The sequence below is a fragment of the Aspergillus aculeatinus genome, assembly GCF_003184765.1.
Source record: "Aspergillus aculeatinus CBS 121060 unplaced genomic scaffold BO66scaffold_39, whole genome shotgun sequence".
Classification (NCBI taxonomy): Eukaryota; Fungi; Ascomycota; class Eurotiomycetes; order Eurotiales; family Aspergillaceae; genus Aspergillus; species Aspergillus aculeatinus.
Genome location: NW_020291508.1, coordinates 108,978 through 129,952, shown reverse-complemented (window position 1 = coordinate 129,952; position 20,975 = coordinate 108,978). Strand labels below are relative to the sequence as shown.

General features: G+C 57.9%; 9 protein-coding genes across 9 annotated transcripts; 4 read left to right on the top strand and 5 right to left on the bottom strand.

The window, feature by feature from the left end:
* Positions 1 to 199: 199 nt before the first annotated feature.
* Positions 200 to 3,300, bottom strand: BO66DRAFT_473145 (non-ribosomal peptide synthetase). Its single transcript, XM_025653021.1, has one exon. The coding sequence runs from the start codon at positions 3,287 to 3,289 to the stop codon at positions 260 to 262; it is 3,030 nt and encodes a 1,009-aa protein (XP_025501619.1). The 5' UTR covers positions 3,290 to 3,300; the 3' UTR covers positions 200 to 259.
* A 504-nt stretch (positions 3,301 to 3,804) lies between these two features.
* BO66DRAFT_393525 (uncharacterized protein) lies at positions 3,805 to 5,297 on the top strand. The gene is made up of 3 exons (XM_025647779.1): positions 3,805 to 4,133; positions 4,211 to 4,725; positions 4,804 to 5,297. The coding sequence occupies exons 1-3, from the start codon at positions 3,918 to 3,920 to the stop codon at positions 5,246 to 5,248; spliced, it is 1,176 nt and encodes a 391-aa protein (XP_025501618.1). The 5' UTR covers positions 3,805 to 3,917; the 3' UTR covers positions 5,249 to 5,297.
* A 298-nt stretch (positions 5,298 to 5,595) lies between these two features.
* BO66DRAFT_328315 (uncharacterized protein) lies at positions 5,596 to 6,618 on the bottom strand (the record flags this gene model as incomplete). Its single annotated transcript, XM_025643988.1, has 2 exons — positions 5,596 to 6,324; positions 6,460 to 6,618. The coding sequence occupies 2 exons, from the start codon at positions 6,616 to 6,618 to the stop codon at positions 5,596 to 5,598; spliced, it is 888 nt and encodes a 295-aa protein (XP_025501617.1).
* Positions 6,619 to 7,003: 385 nt separating this feature from the next.
* On the bottom strand, positions 7,004 to 8,776 carry BO66DRAFT_403501 (sterigmatocystin 8-O-methyltransferase; the record flags this gene model as incomplete). The annotated part of the gene is made up of 4 exons (XM_025648866.1): positions 7,004 to 7,774; positions 8,085 to 8,135; positions 8,210 to 8,488; positions 8,546 to 8,776. 4 exons carry the CDS (start codon positions 8,774 to 8,776, stop codon positions 7,004 to 7,006), a joined length of 1,332 nt encoding a protein of 443 aa, XP_025501616.1.
* Positions 8,777 to 9,013: 237 nt separating this feature from the next.
* BO66DRAFT_354087 (YbhB/YbcL family Raf kinase inhibitor-like protein) lies at positions 9,014 to 10,013 on the bottom strand. The gene is made up of 2 exons (XM_025644820.1): positions 9,801 to 10,013; positions 9,014 to 9,743 (listed from the first exon to the last, which is right to left on the bottom strand). Exons 1-2 carry the CDS (start codon positions 9,973 to 9,975, stop codon positions 9,154 to 9,156), a joined length of 765 nt encoding a protein of 254 aa, XP_025501615.1. The 5' UTR covers positions 9,976 to 10,013; the 3' UTR covers positions 9,014 to 9,153.
* Positions 10,014 to 11,503: 1,490 nt separating this feature from the next.
* On the top strand, positions 11,504 to 14,189 carry BO66DRAFT_473140 (Zn(II)2Cys6 transcription factor; the record flags this gene model as incomplete). The annotated part of the gene is made up of 8 exons (XM_025653020.1): positions 11,504 to 11,674; positions 11,740 to 11,785; positions 11,861 to 12,255; positions 12,348 to 12,900; positions 12,954 to 12,992; positions 13,076 to 13,144; positions 13,201 to 13,451; positions 13,523 to 14,189. Exons 1-8 carry the CDS (start codon positions 11,628 to 11,630, stop codon positions 14,187 to 14,189), a joined length of 2,067 nt encoding a protein of 688 aa, XP_025501614.1. The 5' UTR covers positions 11,504 to 11,627.
* A 418-nt stretch (positions 14,190 to 14,607) lies between these two features.
* Positions 14,608 to 16,019, bottom strand: BO66DRAFT_354083 (cystathionine beta-lyase; the record flags this gene model as incomplete). The annotated part of the gene is made up of 2 exons (XM_025644819.1): positions 14,608 to 15,790; positions 15,882 to 16,019. The coding sequence occupies 2 exons, from the start codon at positions 16,017 to 16,019 to the stop codon at positions 14,699 to 14,701; spliced, it is 1,230 nt and encodes a 409-aa protein (XP_025501613.1). The 3' UTR covers positions 14,608 to 14,698.
* Positions 16,020 to 18,180: 2,161 nt separating this feature from the next.
* On the top strand, positions 18,181 to 19,043 carry BO66DRAFT_393519 (uncharacterized protein). The gene is made up of 4 exons (XM_025647778.1): positions 18,181 to 18,204; positions 18,274 to 18,509; positions 18,597 to 18,671; positions 18,773 to 19,043. Coding segments are annotated over exons 1-4 (417 nt in total). The 5' UTR covers positions 18,181 to 18,203; the 3' UTR covers positions 18,878 to 19,043.
* Positions 19,044 to 20,093: 1,050 nt separating this feature from the next.
* On the top strand, positions 20,094 to 20,962 carry BO66DRAFT_440722 (V-type proton ATPase 16 kDa proteolipid subunit; the record flags this gene model as incomplete). The annotated part of the gene is made up of 6 exons (XM_025651284.1): positions 20,094 to 20,110; positions 20,188 to 20,200; positions 20,289 to 20,418; positions 20,472 to 20,628; positions 20,716 to 20,819; positions 20,892 to 20,962. The coding sequence occupies 6 exons, from the start codon at positions 20,094 to 20,096 to the stop codon at positions 20,960 to 20,962; spliced, it is 492 nt and encodes a 163-aa protein (XP_025501611.1).
* Positions 20,963 to 20,975: the final 13 nt, after the last annotated feature.

Below are 20,975 nucleotides of genomic sequence, written 5' to 3'. Positions count from 1 at the left end.
CGTTCTGGGGGAGAACCCCCAGACCCCCCTTTCTTTCATTTTCCCAAACATGGCAATCCGAAAGGCTATATAATCCTGCCGTACGGTGCAAACCTACCCAGGAAGATGGAAAAAAAGGGGGGTCTGGGGGTCCTCCCTCAGAAACGCCAGCAGCCAGCCAGCCCGGGTCCAGCACGTCCATATCACATCACATCGTATTCTTTATTCTTTATTTCCATGCTCCCCCACATAAACTCATAGTACGTTAAGCAGCCGCAGTCTACACCCCTCTCTCCTCCAGCACCCGACGCAACACCAGCTGCAGCCCATTCACATACCTCGCCCCGAGCATATCAGCATGCCGGCCCTCGCACTGGTGCACGACCATGCCCCTTTGTGACAGCCCCCTCCACTGCCCCAGATACCGCTCGACCCAGACCGCCCGGTCCGCCGTGACCGTGAGCAGCGGATCGACGGCGAACACATCGACCGGCGCGCCTGCCACGCTCCCGGCGGGCGTGTACCTGCCCGCGGCGCGCGAGAACCCCGCCGTCACGTCGGTGACATGCCGGAGCTCTTCCCTATCCAACCGCAACGCCTGCACGCGGTTCCCGTCGGCCTCCGCGAGGATCACATCCAGCGCGACCTCGCGCGCCACATGCCGCAGCTGCGGCATGAGCGCCACGCAGCGTCGTTCGGAGATGAGCTCGTAGAAATACCCGATCATGACCAGGGCTTCGGTCCAGGTGAGCTGCCCCACTAGGGGCGCGATGTCGGGGGGTCCGTCGAGGGCGCCCAGGAACCGGACTTCTGCGCCGGTGGATTCGAGCCGCTTGGCGATCTCGAAGGCGATGCTGCTGCCGAGCGAGTAGCCGGCCAGGGCGTAGGGGCCGGAGGGCTGTGTATGTTGCATTGCGGCGGCGTAGGTGTCGGCCATCTCGGCGATGCTGGTGAATAGTGGTTCGCCGGGTTGCACGCCGCGCGAGCGGAAGGCGTAGATGGGCCGGTCGTGGAAGGCCCGTGCTAGGTTGGCGAAGATCAGGACGTTGCCCGAGGCGGGGTGCACGAGCCAGAGTGGGGTTTTGGGGCCGGTGAGTTGGAGGGGGACGACGGGGTCGTATTCTGTGGGGAGGGCTGGGGTTGGGGAGGGGGAGGAGGAGGGGAAGTGGGTGTTAGGGCTGGGTTGGTGTTGGTGTTGTTGTTGTTGTTGTTGTTGTTGTTGTTGTTGTTTGGAGGCGAGGCGGCGGGCGAGGCCGGCAACGGTTGGGTCCATGAGGAGGTCCGGGAGGGTGAAGACCACCCCGAACGTCTGGTACAGGTCTTGTGTGACGGTGTAGAAGTCGAGCGAGGAGAGACCCAGGCTGAAGAGGTTGGTAGTCACACTGACGGCGCCCGGATCGGCCGCGTGGAGGCGCGCGCAGACGAGGGTGAGGATGGCTTGCTCGGTGGGTGAGGAGGGGGCCTGGCGATGCGCTTGGCGGTACGTATGGATGCTGCTCTCGTGGGCTTCGCGTTCAGAGTTCAGAGCACCGGACTCGAAGAGGCGCCGGAAGTGCGCGCGGGAGAGCTTGCCCAGGGAGGTCTTTTCAAAGTAGCGGCGTGGCAGGGGGAGCACCGCGGCGGGCTTGACGTGCACGACTAGGCTGGCGATTCGCTCGATGGCTTCGGTGGTGGCGACACGGGCCGCAGCGTCGTCCGGGCTGTAGCTGGGCAGATACACCACGCAATAGGACTCGGTCAAGGCGCCAGGGGGCCGGTGGGCGAAGACCAGCGTGAAGCTCGGGGTCAGACCGGGGATCCGCGCCTGCTCGAGGCTGTGCTCGACCTCAACGGCAAAGATGGTCAGCCCGTTGAGCAAGAGCGTGTCCTTGGTGCGGCCCGTGATGTAGAGCTGGCCGTGCGCGTCCAGGTAGGCGTTGTCCCCCGTGATGAACCAGCCGTTGGACGTGAAGGCCGCACGCGTGGCAGCGGCATCCCGATAGTATCGGTCGAACAGCACGGCTCCGCGCAGCTGCAACATCCCCTCCTCGCCCGCAGCCGCCTCGCGCTCGTCCGTCTCCCGCAGCACGCGCATCTCCACCCCGGGGATGGGCAGGCCACAGCACATGAACTCGCCCGCCGTCTCGTGGAGGCCGTCCACGGTGTGGTCGACCAGGTCCCAGACCATGCCCGCGCATGACTCGGTCAAGCCGTAGCCCGCACGGATGAAGGGCCGGGCGCCGTAGGGCTCCAACGCGCGGAGGAGCTGCACCGCCATTTGCCGCACAGTGGCCTCGCCGCCGGAAAAGACACAGCGCAAACACGAGAGGTCCCAGCTCGGGGCGGACTGGGCCTCCTGCTCCTGCTCCTGCTCCTGCTTCTGCTCCGGCGTGGGACGACAGACGCGCTCGCACAGCAGGGCCAGGAAGAAGTTGGGGGCGAAGCTGAGGGAGACGCGATGACGATCGACCAGGTCGAGGAACCGGCGCGGCTCGGCCACCACGAGCTCAGTCGCCACCTGGATCTGCTCCGCCCCTAGCCGCATGGCGTGGAGGTGCATCTCGACCAGGTTGACGACGTGGTCGAGCGCAATCCAGCTGAGGAAGACATCCTGAGAGGTCGCCCCGCAGTGCGCGGCTTTCCCGGCCGCTGCGGCCAGCATCTGCGGCTGGCGGAGACACACGGCTTTGGAGAAGCCGGTACTGCCTGAGGTGAGCATCAGAGCTCCGAGATCATCTGCCCGTTGATTGCGATTCACTGGGAGCGGAGGAGAGGTAGACGAAATGGTCAATTTGCTGGTCAGTGCGGATTGCTGATCGACGCGATACAGACGCGGGGTGTCGATGCCCTGGAAGGCGCACGCCATGCGGCCGTTGGTGAGCACCACCGGCCCATCCAGCAGCTGGAGAATGTGTTCGGCCTGCGCAATGCGACGGTCGGTCGAGACCGCAAATTTGGGAACAATACAAGGCAAGTAGCCTGCGACGGTGCAGGCCCAGAACCAGCGGATGTTTTCCTCGTGGGTGTCGAAATGCAGCAGGAACACCGTCTCCCGCTGCAGATTCGACACCGAGGTTTGCAGCCAGTGCGCATCGTGGCAGGCCTGGTCGAGAAGCTGCTGGTAGGAGAGCCAGTCGCCCGACTCTGCTGACTCTGCAGTGTAAAAGGTGATGCCTGCGGGGGTGGTTGCAGCTCGCTGCAGAAGCTCGAGCAGGCTAGTAGCCTCGCGTGGGGGCAGGGTCTCACCAACAATGACTTCCGCAGTGCAGCTCCGCACTTGGTTCTTGCCCAGCCCCAAGGCGGCAGGTGAAGGACTAGGATGCAGTAACATGATGAGAGGGAGGGGTGCTGGGGACGATTATCGAAAAAGTCCCATGGTGCCTGGGCGCGTGCATTCTTATGGGCGGGTTGCAGAGCTAAGCACTGCATCGCCGATTTGCGAGGCTTGTCTGCATGTCTTATCGGACGATGCATTCTGGCGCGGGGGCCAACAAGGACGGAGTCTACGGAGTCTTTGCGGAGTTGATGGACAAATCTCCTTCGTGCAGGAATTGATTAGTGCCGGATTAGGGCCGACGCGATGCAGGGGCGGAAAAGTGGGCCGGTGGTTTGGTCTTGTCTGGTCTTGTCTTGTCAAAGTCCGGCCCTTCCCCTCTTTTCTCGTCTGTTCAATCTGGCAGATATTGGTGATAATTGGTGATTCGAACTAGTGTGCAGTCCAGCACAGGATCCCTGTATCCCTGTCACAGTATCCCTGCCATCAGGATCAGTCTGGCCACCATCAGGAGGCAGTGAGGGTTATTTATCACTGGCAGAGCGCCTCTTCGCTGACAATGGGCTTTGTTGGGTTGTTGAGAGGATCTTGACGGTCTGACGCATTGTCCTCCCATCCCTTTCCCCATCTCTTCTCATTTCTTATCTTTTATCTTTTATCTACGATTCGATCACTGTCCTTCACCATGTCGGAGACGATGTCCTCGTCGTCCTCCACCCACACCTCGACGCTAACCGCGGCGGAGCTGGCCGAGTGGTCGCAGTCACTCCAGCCGGTGGTGTTGGGCCTCAGCGTCACCATGCTGGTGCTTGGCAATCTAGGCGTGATGCTGCGCATCTGGGCCCAATGGCGCATCCAGAAACGCCCCATGCAGGAGGACTATTGGCTGGTCGTGGCTGTCGTACGTGTTCTGGTCGTCGTCCTCTGCATCCACAGACTCAACCGAGTCACTGACCTCCCCCTCTCCTTGGCCTCTAGCTCTTCGCCAACGTGGTCTCCGTCGCCACCATAGTTGCGGTGCACTATGGACTGGGATACCACCTCTTCCGCGTCAACACGGAGGATCCGTCGCTGCATGCGCTGAAGTGGATCTTCCTGTGCGTGTGGCTCACAGCGACCTTCAACGGGCCCTCGATGCTGGCCACCAAGATCGCCCTGCTGCTCTACTACCGTCGGCTGTTCATCGTGCAGCAGATCTGGCTGCGCATCTTCTGGTGGACGAACATGGTATACGTGGTGCTGTGGGCGATCGGGTCGACCATCTCGTACGCGCTCTCGTGCGTGCCGGCCAGCTACTACTGGGAGCGCTTCGACCCGCAGTCGACCATGCACGGCACCTGCCATAACACCACCACCGCCGACGCTCTGCCGCTAATTATGGACCTGGTCTCCGATGTCGCCATCCTGGTGCTGCCTATTGCCACCATCGCCACCCTGCAGATGCCGCTCGCCCGCAAAATAGGGCTCATTATCGTGTTCTCGGTCGGATTCATGTAGACTCCCCTTCCCTCCCCTCTGCCCTAATTGCCTGCGTCTCCTTATATCCATATCTCTAATTCCACTCTCCGCAGCGCCGTCGTCTCCGCCATCGCCCGCGTCGCCGTCCTCTACACCGCCACAAACCTGCACTCGGACTTTACCTACGCGGCCGCGCCCTTCGAGCTGCTGGACGTGATCCAGCTCAACGTGGCGATCGTGTGCGCGACCGCCGTGCCCATCGCCTCGGGCTTCCGCGTCGCCTTCAGCAAGAAGTTCCGCCGCTCCAACAAGAGCTGGACGGCGGGCGGGGCGGCTGGGAACACCTACTACAGCCGCGCCTCGACGGCGGCGGCGGCGCGGGCCGCGCGTCGGCGGCTCGAAGACGAGGCCAGCAGCAGCACCGAACAGCTGCAGATGGGCCACTTCACCACCACCAGCTGCGCCTCCAAGGACCCCGAAGATCGGGCCCGGGGGGCAGCCGCAGGCCTCGTCTCAGCCAACGGGATCCTGGTGAAGATGGATGTGGATATCCGGTAGTACTTCGGCTGTATACAGTACATGCAAGACCTAAGCAAGAAGACGGAGCCGGGGGTTCTCCTCAAGAACGCCCACCTTTTCTAAGTCTGTAGGAACAGCAGCCTCCTGGACGAGAACCCCCAGACCCCCCTTTTCTTTCAAACTTCCTGGCCAGGCGTAGACTGTATAGTTGGGATGTTTACCGAAAAGGTGAAAAGAAGGGGGGTCTGGGGGTTCTCCCCCAGAACGCCCGCCCTACCAAGTCTCAGGAATAGCAGCGTCCTGGGGGAGAACCCCCAGACCCCCCTTTCTTTCAGCTTCCTGGCCAAACGCCGTAACCCTAATGCTCATACTCATAAAATAATCCCTCACTGCACCCGGGTAGCACACCACCAAACCACACGCGCATTATCATCCACGAAGCTCATATTGCGCATCTTCGCCGTCGTCTCGCCCACCTCCAACGCCGCCTGCACCTCCCACTTCGTGCCCGTCCTCCGCTCGACCTCGCGCCACAGCCCCAGCAAACTCCCCACATCATGCCGATAATGCAGCGTCTTGTCCATCAGCCCCGTCAACTCATAAACCCCAGCCACCGTACTCCCCATCTGCCGCCCACACACAATCGCCCCCGGCTGACCCCCAGTCAGCCCAATCAGCCTCACCACACCGCGGACCTGGCCCTCATAATCCCAGAAATGCAGCAACGAGCCCGCCCACACCACATCCACCTTGCCGCCAACCGTCCCCACAATCGCGCCGCGCGCCCACTCCTCCTCGCTCTCGACCCCGAAGTCCCCGCCCACAAACGTCGCAGGAAACCTCTGCGCGTCGTCGCGGAACAGCGTGTACCCCAGCTCGAAGAACCCCGGCTCGAGATCGAAGCCGTACAGCTGGGTCGCCGGGATCCCCGCGCAGTGCACCAGGTGCCGCAGCTCCTGGCCGACGCAGCAGCCGGCGTCCAGGAAGCCGTGGGCCGGCGAGGCGCGCAGCCGCGCCAGCACCTGCGGGTAGAACGGGAGGCGCGCGAGGTGGCAGCTCAGGAAGCGCATTTGGCCGATGCAGGGGTACGGGAAGATGGCGAACGCTTCGTCTCGCTGTTTGGTTTCTCGCGGGGTCAGGATGGGTGGCTTTTGGTTGGCTTGGCACTAAGGGGGGGGGGGGTGGCGTTGGGTGAACCATTGGCCATAGGGAGGTATTGTCTTTTGCTAGCAAGAAAGGGGGTTGCGTACCAAGGCTAAGACATGGGGGAGGACCTCGTCGGGCTTGAGCCCGCTGTACTCTTCCAGCAGGGACTGCGCGGCGGGGTCGATGGCCGTGACGCTGGTTTGGTACCAGCCTGGTTTGGTGGTGGTGGTGGTGGTGGTGGTGGTAGTGTCGGTGGTGGACATGGTGGCTGAATGCTTTGTGTCTTGGCAGATGGAAGGATGGGCGAGGGAAATGAACCAGGACACGAGTTTGAGTTGTACTCCGTATTTGACTTGCTATTGCCAAGGGGGGAGGATCCTAAATCAGCAAACAAACCGAAATGCCTCAGATTTTAATGATTGAAGAGGGGTAACAGCGAACTAGCCAGCTAGTGCTGACGGGAGAGCCTTTAGCGCGTGAAGCTTAGCCCTAGCTTGCTCCTGCGTCGAATGCACGCTACCGATTCACTAACTAGTACTACAGGGTAGCACATCCTTCCGGTCCCCCATCGGATGCCCGTCAGCAAATCAACCCCAACTGCGTAAATCACCCTCCCCTACTCCGTACCACTACCAAAACAACCCATCTTCAACCAGTGGTGCTTGTATCAGCACCGGAAGTCCCAGGGCAAAGGCCATCATCCCAAACAGCCTCCACGACCGCCAACGCGCTCCCCTCCACCCGCCGGACCCCGACCCAGCGAAACCGCTCGTCCGCCTCCTGCAGCAGCCCCCGCCACTGCGCCTCGTCCCGCTCGCGCGCGTTCAGCAGCAGCAGCATATTCAGGTCCATCGCGCTGGCGAGCCGCCGCTTCCACATCGGCTCCTGCGCCGGGTACCGCTCTAGCACGTGGTCGTGGATGAGCACGCGCGCCCCCGCGCGCAGCGCCGGCCGCAGCTGCCGCAGAATCCGGATGGCGTGGCCGTCCCCCCAGTTGTGGAGGATGTGGCGCAGGTAGAAGACCCGCGCTGCTGGGGTGGTGGGCGGTTGCGGGGTGAAGAAGTCGTGCGCCTGGAAGGAGACTCGGTCTGTTGCTGCGGATGGCGGCGGCTGCTGCTGCTGCTGCTGCGCCCTCGCGCGAGCGACCACCCCCGGCAGATCCTGCACCACGAAGCGCAGGTGCGGGAACGCGGCCGCCAGCGCGAAGCTGATGTCGCCCTGCGCGCCGCCCACGTCGACGACCACGCTGTTCGCCGGGAGGCCGGCCAGGAGCGGGTGGACGGAGGCGACCAGTGCCGCCGGGCCCATGGCCGCCCCCGACGCGTAGCCGCGCTTGCTGGCGGCGAACGTGGCGGCGCGGGCCGGCGACTGCGCCAGCGCCTCGTACAGCGCCTGCCCGTTGTTGGCCAGCGCGAAGCCCTATCGTGTCTTGTCAGTGCTTGGTCCTGTGTATGTACTCCGTATCTTTGGGCAGATTCTCCCGGAGGGGGAATCTGCCGCTGCATGGTGCTTTGTTTGGGAAGATGAAAAAAAAGGGGGGTCTGGGGGTTCTCCCCCAGGACGCTGCTAGTCCTGGAGACTTGGACGGGGTGGGTGGGCGTTCTGGGAGAGAACCCCCAGACCCCCCTTTTCTTTCAACTTCCTGGATGTGGCGTACTCCGGTGCGTGACATGATGTTGTTTGAAGAGAGGGAGAAAGGGAGGGGGTTCAATTGCCGGGGTCTACTAACCGACTCAGTGGGCTCCTCGGAGCCGGGAAAGCGCGTTAATGCCTCGATCGTCTATGTCAAACACACCCTGGTTAGCCGAGATGACCTGCCGTGTTGGGCTAGCCGGGGAAGGGGCCACTATATACCCTGGTCGCGCCGGGCCAGCTATTCGTGCACGTCGAGCCAATCCAGCCATGGAACCCTTCCTGGCGCAGCAGCATGCTGGCGCGCGTGTGGGCGACTTCGTTCTCGGCGGGCTCGTCGAAGACACGGATGGTCATCGCGTGGCGGAGGAGGCGCCGGACGTCGGCTTCAGGGACGTCGCATTGCGCGGATAAGGCTGCAAAGGAGACGGTTCCGTTGGGAGGGACCAGGTGCGCGACGTTGAATTGTTGGATGAAGTGCAGGGCGATGAGGTGGGCGTGCTTGGTCCCGTTAAATTAGTAGTGTAAGCAATTCAGGGGGTGCATGAGGGGGCGTACAATGGCATAGGAGCGCAGGAGATCGGCCGGGTCGAGCAGCAGATCCTGGATCTCGCACGCGGCGTGCAGGAGGGCGTTGCGTGCGGCCTCGACGGGCGGGGGCAGCGCCAGCGACGGAGGGCAAGTGGCGGCAAACGAGGGCTCCGCTATACCGTGCTGCGCTAGCAGGGTTCGTAGTTGCTGGGCCGAGTCGGCGATGGTCGTGGCCAGGGATTCGATGCGCGAGGCCATGGTGTACGGGGGGGAAGCGGAAGGGTGGGCAGATGGTGCAGGTAGTTGGGGAGATTGGTTTCAAACGGACTGCGCATCTGATATAGTGTACCTCGGTTGCTGGCTTTCTACAGGGGGGTTCAATGGATAATGCCAGATTGCATGACCAGGAGTACAATCTGGCCCCCGCTAACGGGCTTAGTGCATGCAGCTTACATTAAGTGCTGGAGTAGTGTCGAGTTTTGGCCGCACGCGTGTGCCGTTCTTCCGGGCGTTGTAACTATTAGTTTTAGTACAATGCTGAGTATATACAAAGTACGCGAGATGCCAGTTTGCTCTCTACTTCCCCCCTGCCATCGTTGTATTTGAGCAGCGCTTTCTGTGGTCTACTGTGTAGATCAGACGGAGACCACCGCCGCACCGACCAGGGCCAATGCGCCGGCCAGATAACTGCCCGCTGCCATCCTGTGGCCCGCCCCACTCGACGTCTCGCTAGCGGCGGCGCCGGTGCTGGTGCCGGTGCTCGTGCCTGTGCTCGTGCTCGTGCTGGAGCCGGATCCCCCCGAGCTGGAGCTGGTGTCGTTGCTCGCCGCTGTGACGCGGAAGTAGTTGGCCGCGACCGGCTTGCCCAGTCCGGTCTGGTTGAGGAAGCTCTCCAGCGGCAGGTTTAGTCGGTTCAGGGGAGTCTCAGCAGTGGTCTGCATGAAGGACTCGTAGCGGCTGGGGACGCTGAAGTTGGCGGGCTGGTCGAACAGGAACAGGGTGTAGTTGTGCGTGCCGGACTTGGGCTGGGGGGCGATGTAGGAGGCCAACACGTTCGCGTCGCTGGTGCTGTTAACAGCGGTGGTCAGGTTGGCCACAACGGTATGCACGATCACCGATGGGGGAGTGGTTTTGTTCCAGTCCGGGTCGACCATCAGCAGCAGGTAGGGTCCCGAGCTGCTCAGCCCCAAGTCGTGGAGATGCGGCTCCGGCGCGCTTTTGGCGACTATACACGGCGCATTGGTCAGTCAGACGGTCTAAAGAAGGGATCGGTCGTGCATACCGGTCGTGTTAAGAAACTCGCCAGGGGTGAAGCTGACTGCAGCCGACCCCACGGAGTAGGTGGCATTCAGTACCGTTGACGGCTCCCCGATGCTAGCTAGCTCAGGGGGGACGGTGTCTGCGGCTGCGGCAGTAGCAACCGCAGCGAAGGCGGCAATGGCAAAGACAGGACGCATGATGGGGATATGCGTTTCAGCTGGACGTAGCGGAATTCACAATTGGGTGGGAGATGGGTTAAATAGAGAAATTTAGAACTCTACTCGGTACTAATTGCGTGCCTGTTCAACACTTAGCCTAGAATAGGTCGGTTGCCGACGAGCCAGGCGAGAATGGCTCCATCAGCCTTGGCCCTGGCAAGGGGAGAAACGGTCGTCTTTCCACATGGCCGGGGCGTGTTAGCGCACATTGTTCGGGGATTAAATTTCCTTAGCATCCTGTTATCACTCTTGGCTACCAATCTTAGCCATGATAGTCCAGCCATGGCACACGCCGACGCGGGATCCTTTCCAGTCTTTCGTTTATGTTGGAATTTTAGCGTTCATTGTCCATAGCCCAGTCGGTTCATTCCATTATTGTGATCAACTGCGGTGGAGTGAAGGGTATGCTGGAGGCTTTCAGATAGTGGTGTATGCATCATCTATGCTCCCAAACATCAAGATCGCTTTGAGGAGCTGCCAAGCAGAAATTGACACGGAATGATGCGAGCGCTAGATGCATATATATAGATCATATCTCCGGGACGTCCTTTAAATTTTGTGATCTATCGATTGATCGAATTGGATGCTTTTGTGGAGAAGCGTTGCGAGAACGCCAAGTCCTCGTCAACGATGACACTCATTTACAACATCCACAAGACCTTCTCAGTCAACAAGCTCATTCAAATCAACATCAAGAATCAGCACACATTGGTGTTTCTTACTTTTCTTGATTTGGATCTGACAGTATAGGTTTCAAATGGCAGATTAGCCTGGGAGAACCTGAAGACCCTCTCAATAGTCGACGGTGTTGCGATCGCGAGCGAGAAGCCGCAGCACCTGAACAGACCGTATAGCATGGCTGACCAGGTCCTATAATTATCAGAAACCGTCTGCAACATTTTCTGCTGGTAACTACTCATAGCAGAAAGCTCCGGGGCTGATACCAAAGGAGGTTGAAGGTAAGTTATTGGTCTTGGGCTTTCCATTCTAGGAGCTTGACATAGTGATGGTGGTATATTGTCCCATTTACTATCCAAATACGTGCACGGTAACTCCGTTTGGAAAGACGAGAAAAGGGCCGGGGAAATCTGGGGGGTTTGCCCAACTAGAACGCTCGCCCCCGGATTCAGACATATCCTTAATTTATTTCTCTTCTATACTGCGTTCTATATTTCCCTCTTACTGTATGTGCCGAGAGGAGAAGAAGGCTATCCTTTAACATGCCTGTCAAAATTCTCGTGGGTAATCCCCAGTCTGCTCAGGTAACAGGGCCATATGAAGATGATGAAATCCCCATTACCGGGATGGTAATAGTACATGGATGCCGTGTGAGTGAGATAGTGGGGGGAGCGGCGTCCGTGAACTAGTTCACCAATTGCGGCCTTCGCGGGGCGGCGAGCGGTGTTTGACTTTTTGGGTCGCCGCACTTTACACCGAGTCCCCGGTAACTTAAAGGTGGTTAACCTCCTGTTTTACCAAACGTACTACCAATGTGACATCATCCACCCTCTCAGCTCCAATATTCTCCCCTCCTCCAGGAAGATTCATCCATCAGACGGGAATTGCTCTCACCAAACCTACATACTACCGGAGATCCTTGAGATCGGTGACTTTTGAAATTTTTCCAACATATGCATGCTGGTCATAGAGCCCCCAGTCGAGCCGCCTGTCTTGCCTGGTCAGTCATTCTTGTCCCCTCGGAGCCATTCACATATGGGAAGATTAACCGCTCCGGGTGTCAAGTCGCGCGCGCAAGATTCGATGCGACGGATGGAACCCATGTAGCAGAGTAAGGAACTTCTCGATGATATACTGTGTGCCTGGCTGGTGTTCTCACTCGGATAGTCAGTGACTTTGTCCGTAGTGTTCTTACAAAGGATTGAATTGTGTCTATCGTCCCAGCCGTCGGGGCGGGATCCGTCGCGGTGGTGCGCCCAAGTCGCCGGTCACCGAGGCTTCGGCTCCAGTCCACAACCCTACCTTTCCGCCTCTGCACAACCCCCAGCACGCATTTGCAGTCCCTGCGTCGACTCAAGTGACAGGAGATGAAGAGTACCTGGCAAGTATTTTCAATCTACTCGATCCTCTTGGTGGCATTCGCAACCTGGATGTTGGTGGGATTGATGGGTCGAGATTTGATTATTGGAGTGGAGTGCCAGCGGCAGCAGCCCCGGACAACAATGTTTGTGATCCCATAGGAGATGTGATGGGCACGAGCTCTCTCGTGCCTCTGCGCGCATACACATCTGATGAGGACATGTGAGTAGCAGCATCCGAGCAGCAGCCATGAAATCCTGTTGCGGAGTTGTATGCCGCCAGATTATGTTCATGATGGCTGACGGCGACTCCAGAGTCAATGCTTACTATGTACACATCCATCCATTCTTGCCAATACTTCCGCCTCCTCTGACAACGGACCGAATCGAAGATCGACCGTCGGCTATTCAATTTGCGCAGGGACAAGTCAGGACCATCCAAGAATCCTCTTTCCCATACTGGCCGGCCTCCGCGCTCACCCTGGCCATCTCGGCCATTCTGGTATCCATTCCTCTGCCTTCTGACTCCGACCCTAGTTTGGAATCGAGTACTCCATTGAGACGATTGGCGGCGCAGCATCTTGCAGAAGCGGCGTTTCGCGCAGTGGACAACGAGATCGATGCGATTCCTCGAACACCACCCTACACAACTAACTCTGCAGGGGCCGCCACCGGTGACAACGACATCTTGTCAGTGTCTTCCGTCCTAGCCTTAATACTGCTCAGTATCCATGAATACTGCCAGCGAGGGAACGTGTCACGCATGCGGCGTCGCGCTAACCAGGCGATCACGGCCGCCATGGATCTCCGCTTGCATAGCCTGGGCGCTGCGGCAACCGAGGCACAGCGCCGGGCGTGGTGGGGTGCGGTGCGTTATGCGCTCAACAAAGCTCTGGAATGCGACTCTAATTAATTCTGCAGATGTTTGTTCTGTATCTGTCATCCATCGATCAAGACGTAGTAAGTAATGTCCTCCTATCTGGAGCTTCTCTGCTTTCATCAATTTTTCCTCTCTACTTTTGGTAACCGGTAGAAAACTTCAGTTGCCTATCATCACACTTGATGACCAGAGGATCACGACCCCGTATCCCGCCATCCACAACCACTCAGAGGTGCGGCAACGTCTTTCAGCATTGAACTCTCCACGAAACCTGACTTTTATCCTCAGTTGTGGCCCCTTCTACTTCAAGCCGAAGCAGCCATCCTATCTGTCTCGCAGACCTTGCATAACCGACACAGCCTTCCAGCCCTAGCAGCCGCTTCTCCTCCCCAGATCAAAGCTGAGATCACGCAACTGGACTCGACCATCCTGGAACTAACGCGCAAACTCGACCGGTCACCCCGACCCGAATCCAGGACCCATGTCGAAGCACAAGCCCTCTTAACAGCGTGGGCGATCGCCCAGTCCTTGACCTATTCGTAATAATCCCCGATCCCCGCCTCTTTGCCAGCCAGAAAAACAGACTAACTGCCCATAATTCTGTTAATAGAGCCCGCGTGCGACTGCATCGTTCCCGCGCCTTCAGCACAATTCCCCCCATATTCATCCACAAGCACTGCGACCTCCCCAGCCACCCCGATCCCACCCGTCCCCCGCAGTCAACACCCGAAGACCGGATCCTCGCCACTGCCGCCTTCCCATTCACAGAAGCGCAGTCCTCCCTGATCTGTCTCAAAGCCTCCCTGGCCATGGCACGTGCCTACGTGAGGATCGCAGCCATTGCCACCGGGGGAGCTGTGCACCGCGGAGCACCACACCTTCAACCGGTTGGAGCATCGCACGCCTCCTCCGCGGAGAGATTTGGTCTTCCCACCCCAGCGCGAGTTCCACCTCGAACGCACATCATACCGTTTTTTCTCTGCGGCTCGATGCATGCCTCGTACGTCCTGCTCATGATTTACCATCAGCTTCGGGCGGCGCTCTGGTCGACGGGGGAGGACCCGCGGGTCTCTTTGTCCAAGTACGCGCACCTACTCCCGCACCCGGTGGAGCCGGGATCCGAGATCCAGGATGTGGAGCGGCTGCTGCGGGAGATACAGCAGGGCGTGGACTCGATCCTTGGGGTCATGCGGTTGACGGTCGTGTTTGAGGGGGTCGGGGGGATGGCGGCGGAGGTTCAGAGCGCGTATCATTCGGTGTGTGGTGGTGAATTGTGATTAGCTGTCTTGTTCTTGTCTTCTTCCATTGTATAGTGGATGAATCATGAGTTTCAGGGTAAGACGTATCCTGGTTTAGGCGTATTCTTCCAATGGTCTTGGGTTTCAGTAGGCATTGTTGATCGAGTAGACCGTATGATTTGGTTCCCCGCTGGCCGCGCAGGGGCGGCGAATGATCGGGTCGCCGCTGTACTGCACTAAGTTAGGTGCTGTGCTGCAATTAGGGCTGGACGGGTGGGAATCAAAGGCCGCCGTGGACCTCTCAGATGCACTGCAACACGAGATCTATTCACAATGGTTTAGGATTTGTTCGTGAGTAAAGCTGGGAGGGATGACTCTCTATTGTATACCTCTGAGAGAGTCACCCGGATCTTGAACATCGAGTGTAGAGTATGTCAGTGTATAGTCGCGTTTCGACCTAGAACCTCGACAAACAATCCGACTCAAACAAATGGTCTAGGAGCAAAATAAACACTTGAAAACATACCAACCCCAACCCCTCAAGAACCTCAAACCCTCACACGCCCATCAGCATCATCCCCAGACAGAACAGCACGACAGGCCTGCAAGAAATCCCGCTTCAAGTCCTCGACATCCTCCAACCCACAACTCACGCGCAGCAAACACTCATCACAACTACTGTCGCTCATCGCCCTCCACTCAATCAAACTCTCCACATCGCCCAGACTCGTGGCATGCTGAAACACCCTCATCCTCGACGGCAACCGCCTCGCCAACTCCGGCGTGCGCGCGGTGATAGCGAAGACCGGCCCGAACCCCGCCGGCATCTGGCGCCGCAACCACCCCCCACCATCACCCCCAAGATCCAGATCCTCCACCTGCAGCGACGCATGCCGCACACCTCGCAGCACCTTCCCCACCACCGAGGCAGCAGCAGCAGCAATCTCCGCCACCAACCAACCCACCAACACGCGCGCCGTCTCCGCCTGCCTGCGCACGCGCAACTCCAACGTCCGCACCGACCGCAACCCCAACCACCCCTCCAAGCTCCCCATAACCGCCCCCAGCACCATCCGTTCCGCCTTCAACCGCTCCACCCACCCCTCTGCGACCCTCCCCGGATTCACTACCAACACTCCCCCCAGCATATCCGAATGGCCCCCCAAATACTTCGTCGCACTGTGCATGACCACATCCGCCCCGGCGAGCGCAATCGGATCCTGCAGCGGCGGCGGCGCCAGCGTCGAGTCGACCGTCAGGTACGCGCCGGCGGCGCGGGCTCGCGCCGCGTACCCGACTAGATCGCGCGCCTCGCCCGTCGGGTTGACCGGCGTCTCCACGTGGATGATGTCCCCCGGCTGGAGGAGGTGGAGTTGCTCCAGCGGGAGTTTCTGGCATTTGCGGCCGTCGCAGAGGCGCGAGACGAGCGAGATCACCGCGTGCACGCCGTGGTAGCCCTCCCCTATGAAGATCCGGGCCGGCTGGAGGAGGACCAGGATCGCGTGGAAGGCGGCCAGGCCCGTGCTGTAGGTGAGGATTCCGGCGGTGGGGTGGAAGATGTCTTGCAGGACGTGTTCGAGGCGCGTGGTGTTCGGGGCGGAGTAGCGGGCGTAGATGTGCGAGTCGTGCGGGGCGTTGGGCTGGGCGTAGACGTGGTTAGATGGTGAGGGGTGGTGGATGGGAATAGCTTGGGGAGGCTTGGGAGGGGAAGGGGGGGGGAGGGTGACGCACGTCTTGGTTCTCCATTGGGATCAGGTGCGCGGGATCCCGCGCGTATCGGTAGGTCACGGCTACGTGCATTGGGGGCGCGATGGCGCGGTGCGCGCTGAAGTCGTCGTCGGCGTGGATGGCGTGCGTGGGCATTGCCATGGGCTGGGGTGCGGGGTCTGAGGGCATTTGAGGGTTATTGTCAACTGGGATGGGGGGAGTTGAAGGGGGGTTGTTGGGGGTTGGAGTGGGTGTCATGGTTTGTGCTTGAAGTTGAAGCGTGGGATGGCGTTTGGCTTGGGTAAAATCAGAGTCTTGGGGGAAGGGTAAAGAGGGTAAAGACACGGGGAAACAGGATGTGTGTCATCGGTGGAGATGGCGCCCCTTTTCTCTCTTTCTTGCTATCGTAGTTGAAGATATAACGGTATGTACCTCGAACTGCAAAGACGGGTCGACCCACTTCATACGCCGCTCCGCTTTGGGTCGCCGCGTTGTTGGTCCGTGGCGTGGCGACCGGTTCTTACCTCCATCTTGCCGGTATGATAGATTACAATCATTGATGAGAAAGGTCGTCCTTTAATCAGTGAGACTGCTCGCTGCGACAGGGCCGAAGCTTTCACCTGCGGTGTTGACAGCATGTTGGCGAGCCAAGACTTGCGACTCCTTGCAGCCAGCTGCCTCTGCAGGTTCCTGATACCAGCCATCAAGGTGGAGACCGTCACTCCAATAATCATACAATACCACGAAAGAGACTATGATGCTATAGCTGACATAGGCGAGGAAGACATATGCATGGTATGTGTCGAGCATACAAGCTAGCTACCACTGGGAACCAGACCAGCACAAAATACCATTTTATTGCAATGCTAGATACGTTTTCATTCTGTCCTCATAAATTCAACAGTCACCTTCCCTGCCTAACCAACCCCAACCTTCCATGAGAATCGTTTCAAACTCGCGAGAAAGTCCCTGACGTCCAGCTCCTTCACACACTGTCTAACAAACTGTCAAGCCACCGGCTCCTCAGTCGATCTCGCCTTCACCGTCCAGGATGAAACGGGCCACGGTGCGCCAGGCTGCTTTGCAATTGTCGATGTCGTCCCCATCCAAGCGGAACTCCTGTCGGCCATTGGAGCAGAATAAGACAGGTACTATGTTCGGCAGGGGCTCGACCAGGAAGTGGACGCGGTAGCCGGGAGAGAGCAGCATCAGAGCCATCCGCTTATCGCGAAGATCGGGCTGCCGCTGCCGCTGGCCTACCCACTTCCGCATGACTGAGTCCACAAAAAACATCCAGTCGTTGGTCACCGTCCTGTGCGTCTCATATGACAGCATCAGAAGCTCGAACTGAGGGAGGCTCGTGTCCCACGGCCATTCGCCGGTAATGCGTGGGTCCCGGGTGCGCTCGGCTGTCTCCGACATACTTTCACTTCTGTAAGAATGGGTCCCAATAGATGGTTGCTGGGGTACTGTCACCTGAGAGACGCTGCAAAGGGGACTAGGAAGGGGAGTCAGGTGTTCACGTAAAAGGAAACGGCCATGGATATCGGTGGGTGAAGGCTTGGGTTGATATACACGATACTTCCTAGGTGAAGTCTCCCTCGTTTGCTTCTTCGTTGTTTGCCTCTGACGTAGCGATAGCCTCGTGTCTCACAAAGACGCGGCAGTCAAATGGACTGGGCCCTCCAACACCGCGTACCAGAACTCTCTAACTTTCCTGCTGACATCTTTTTTTTGTCATCGCTCCTGCAAAACAAGTCGTTATTATTGATGCAAGTATCTAATATGACGTGGTTGCTAGTGGGCCGGTCAGCATTGCAAACGGAAGAGCATCGGTAAGCGCGAATTGGGGTTCTCTGTCCTGCCTCGTCTCAACCATCCCGTCCCATTAGCCATGGGATTGCCTACCGTTTGTCCCACCGTTTGATCTTGCTTCCCAAGCCAGTTACATCACCTCGTAGTTGGATATGTGCGGCTGAGGGACATCCCCGATGTGAAGCTGAACAACAGTAGGTTAAGCACTCTTTGCGGCCCGGTTTCTTCTCCAAGACTGCCTTCTGATATTCCATCGCAATACAAACCTTCTACACGGCATCAAATATGCCAGCCGTCACAATCCATCTTCTTCGGACCTCACATAAATGGCAGATGCACATTCAACGTATAGATTGTCGGCCGGGCTACACATCCGAACGATCCGCTCGCTCGGCAGCTACAGCCGAGCCCTGTCCATCTCCACTGCGGGAACTACTTCCGAGCGAGCTCAAAGCATTTATATACTTCCAAAACAGTTTCGGCCTGCCTCATCTCTTACTTGCCAGCCCACATCCCAGTCATCAAAGCAGAAGTGAGTTCTCCGATTCCAAGCACACACTGCCGAAGAACTTGCTAAGCCCAGGTATCAAAAAAATGGCAGTGTCGAACAAGCTTGTCCCTCTCACCGTCATCAAAGGCGCCGGGCATGAGTTCATCCCCCTCCCCGCGGGCCAGAACGCCACGACGGCCGATTTCCACTCCATCCGCACCCAGACCACCGACTCCCCGTCCTACTTTACCTCGGGGTTCTACAAGATCGAGGCTGGCCCTCACCGACCCGCGCACTATGCCTTCGAGGAGACCAAGTATGTCTTGAGTGGGCAGATCGATGTTTTGGTATGTTCCACCCACTTCTCTCAACTGCTTTTCTTCTATCCTGTGGCTCTGGGACGATGGAAACTGACGATGGCGGTTCATGCGCAGGACGAGGCAACCGGAATCACCCACCATCTAGTCCCCGGTGACTTTGCGTTCTTCCACGTGGGGTCGAAAGTTCAGGTAAGATAACCAAGCATCTTGAGGTCATGAAGACGGAACTCTTGTTCGAAGGAATGAGCGGCACAAGCGTATCATCTTTGACTCTGTGACATATCCTCTAGTTCTCGACCAAGTCCCAAGGATTCGCCTTTTATGCTGTCACTCGACCCGTTCGGTCCCCGCATCCTAACCTTGTGGGCCGAGAGGAGGATAAAGCCCGGCTGTGAGGGGGGAAATAACAAGAGGAGTTGCTTTCAGGTCGTGTATAGATAGGTCTCGTGCGTTTGACACGTTCTTGACTTCGTCGTGGTTCCATGTCAGCGGAAGAAATTGTCTATGTCTCTTGATCTTCATTACCACCCCTCTCGCAGGTGTCATCAATATCGATAACTCCATCCTCAAGAGACCAGACATAGTAGACGAGATTTTCCCGTCTCCATTTCTAGAGAAGACTACTTACTCACAGAACATAAGGAGGGTAACAGGGGGTCAGGTAAGAATGGAATAGTTCTCCAAGTGAATACACTCTATAACTAGACATAACGAAGCAGTCTTTTCCGAGTGACAGACCGGCGGTTATCCGGAGGTCATAGTTAGCTTTATTCACTAATCCGTTGATTTCCGGGAGAACTGTCTGCTTGTGATATAACAAGCGGCTTAGAGTGTAGCTCTCTCAGAAGAAAATACCGTCGCGTGTCGATTGAACGACTTGTGTAGTATAGAATCATAGGGACTTCTTGAGATGGGTTACAGTGTTTTCCAAACATACGCTCTCCTCCCAGCAAACAAGAGGGGTTGCGGGGTTGTTTGCGCCAGTTCATAGAATGCTCATTAGATCCGGAGAAATAACGAGCAGGAGTCTGCGGGGAAGGGTGGATCAGGGTCCAGGACGGAAGTACTAGTAACCAGGCAGCCACGTTTTTGCCGTGCTTGGGCCAAGGAGAACCTAGTGGAATATTGAACCATGTTGACAGGTGTTGTTGCCTGACAACATTTGACCCTGCATCGCTAGCCTACTAAACACGTCATCTCGCACCTCGCCCACTACACTCGGTCTGATCACAGAGAAGAAAACATCGTGCCTGGTGCCCAGTGGTGCAGTACAATATCCAAATCCGGTTAGTGCCTTCGATACCCTAGCTAAGAGCTGGTGAAATCAGTACTAAATCAATGTACCCCTCTCGACTTGGACTACACCGTCATCTGAACAGGCTGCACTGGTTATAGAACCGGTCAGATGGGAGAAAGGACTATCGTGGTCGCCTGCATGGAGCGGAGGCGGGCTAAGACAGGAAGTGTGGGAGTCCCCGATTGACGTTACTATAAAGCTAGGCACTGTACCCTAGCTTACTTGCAACCCCGATCACCCAAGTTTCATCAGGTCTGACATAAAGACTTCCAAATCGATTTGACTGTCTGTTCCTAGTTTTCAGGTCGTCCATAATGCCATCGGAATTCTGGTGAGGTTATCCCAGGCGAATGCGAACCCATTTGCAGGATCAGAATGACTACAGCAGTACTAATGAATTCCCCAAAGCCCCACCTACGCAGTAAGAGCCGTTTTCCTCATACCTGATCAACACAAGTCCATAACCATGGCCCAACGTCACTGGCATTGACTCTATTCGTATATGACAGCCGTTCTTCGGGGCCCTGGGATGCACCAGTGCCATCGTCTTCACTGCCTGTGGGGCAGCTTACGGAACGGCGAAGGCTGGAGTCGGCGTTTGCTCCTCGGGAGTCCTCCGTCCTGACTTGATAGTGAAGAGTAAGTTTTGCAAGACGGCGATCTCGAGCTCAATTACTAATACTACTGAATAGACATCGTGCCCATCGTCATGGCTGGTATCCTCGGGATCTACGGCTTGGTGGTTTCAGTCCTGATCGCGAACAACCTCTCCCAAGAAGTGGCTCTCTACACCAGTCTGCTCCAAATGGGTGCTGGCCTTGCGGTCGGGCTGTGTGGATTAGCCGCAGGGTAAGTGGAGCAGCGTGTCCAAGATTAGTTCTCTATGGTGTTGGGTCTGTTTCTGCGTGTTGGGACTGACACAAAAGCACTCATCAGGTTTGCGATTGGGATTGTCGGGGACGCGGGAGTAAGAGGTACAGCCCAGCAGCCGCGACTTTACGTTGGCATGATCCTGATTCTGATCTTCGCCGAGGTCTTGGGTAAGTGGGGTTGACCTATTTTATTGTGGTGACCCGGTCAGATATGCAACGGAGGCTAATGCAACGGGATAGGCCTGTATGGTTTGATTGTCGCTCTGTTGATGAACTCCCGCGCGAGCGTTACGGACTTCAAATGCAGCTGATCGTTCCTTCCCT

Bases quoted from the DNA above. Each gene is read 5' to 3' on its own strand.
- BO66DRAFT_354087 (XM_025644820.1), bottom strand. From the start codon at position 9,975: ATGCGTCCTGTCTTTGCCATTGCCGCCTTCGCTGCGGTTGCTACTGCC. The intron at 9,744-9,800 runs GTATGCACGACC...CGCCGTGTATAG, and splicing joins CGAGTTTCTTAACACGACCG to TCGCCAAAAGCGCGCCGGAG.
- BO66DRAFT_393519 (XM_025647778.1), top strand. The intron at 18,510-18,596 runs GTATGTTCCACC...GTTCATGCGCAG, and splicing joins GTGGGCAGATCGATGTTTTG to GACGAGGCAACCGGAATCAC. The intron at 18,672-18,772 runs GTAAGATAACCA...CATATCCTCTAG, and splicing joins ACGTGGGGTCGAAAGTTCAG to TTCTCGACCAAGTCCCAAGG.
- BO66DRAFT_393525 (XM_025647779.1), top strand. From the start codon at position 3,918: ATGTCGGAGACGATGTCCTCGTCGTCCTCCACCCACACCTCGACGCTA. The intron at 4,134-4,210 runs GTACGTGTTCTG...CTTGGCCTCTAG, and splicing joins ATTGGCTGGTCGTGGCTGTC to CTCTTCGCCAACGTGGTCTC. The intron at 4,726-4,803 runs GTAGACTCCCCT...CACTCTCCGCAG, and splicing joins GTGTTCTCGGTCGGATTCAT to CGCCGTCGTCTCCGCCATCG.
- BO66DRAFT_473145 (XM_025653021.1), bottom strand. From the start codon at position 3,289: ATGTTACTGCATCCTAGTCCTTCACCTGCCGCCTTGGGGCTGGGCAAG.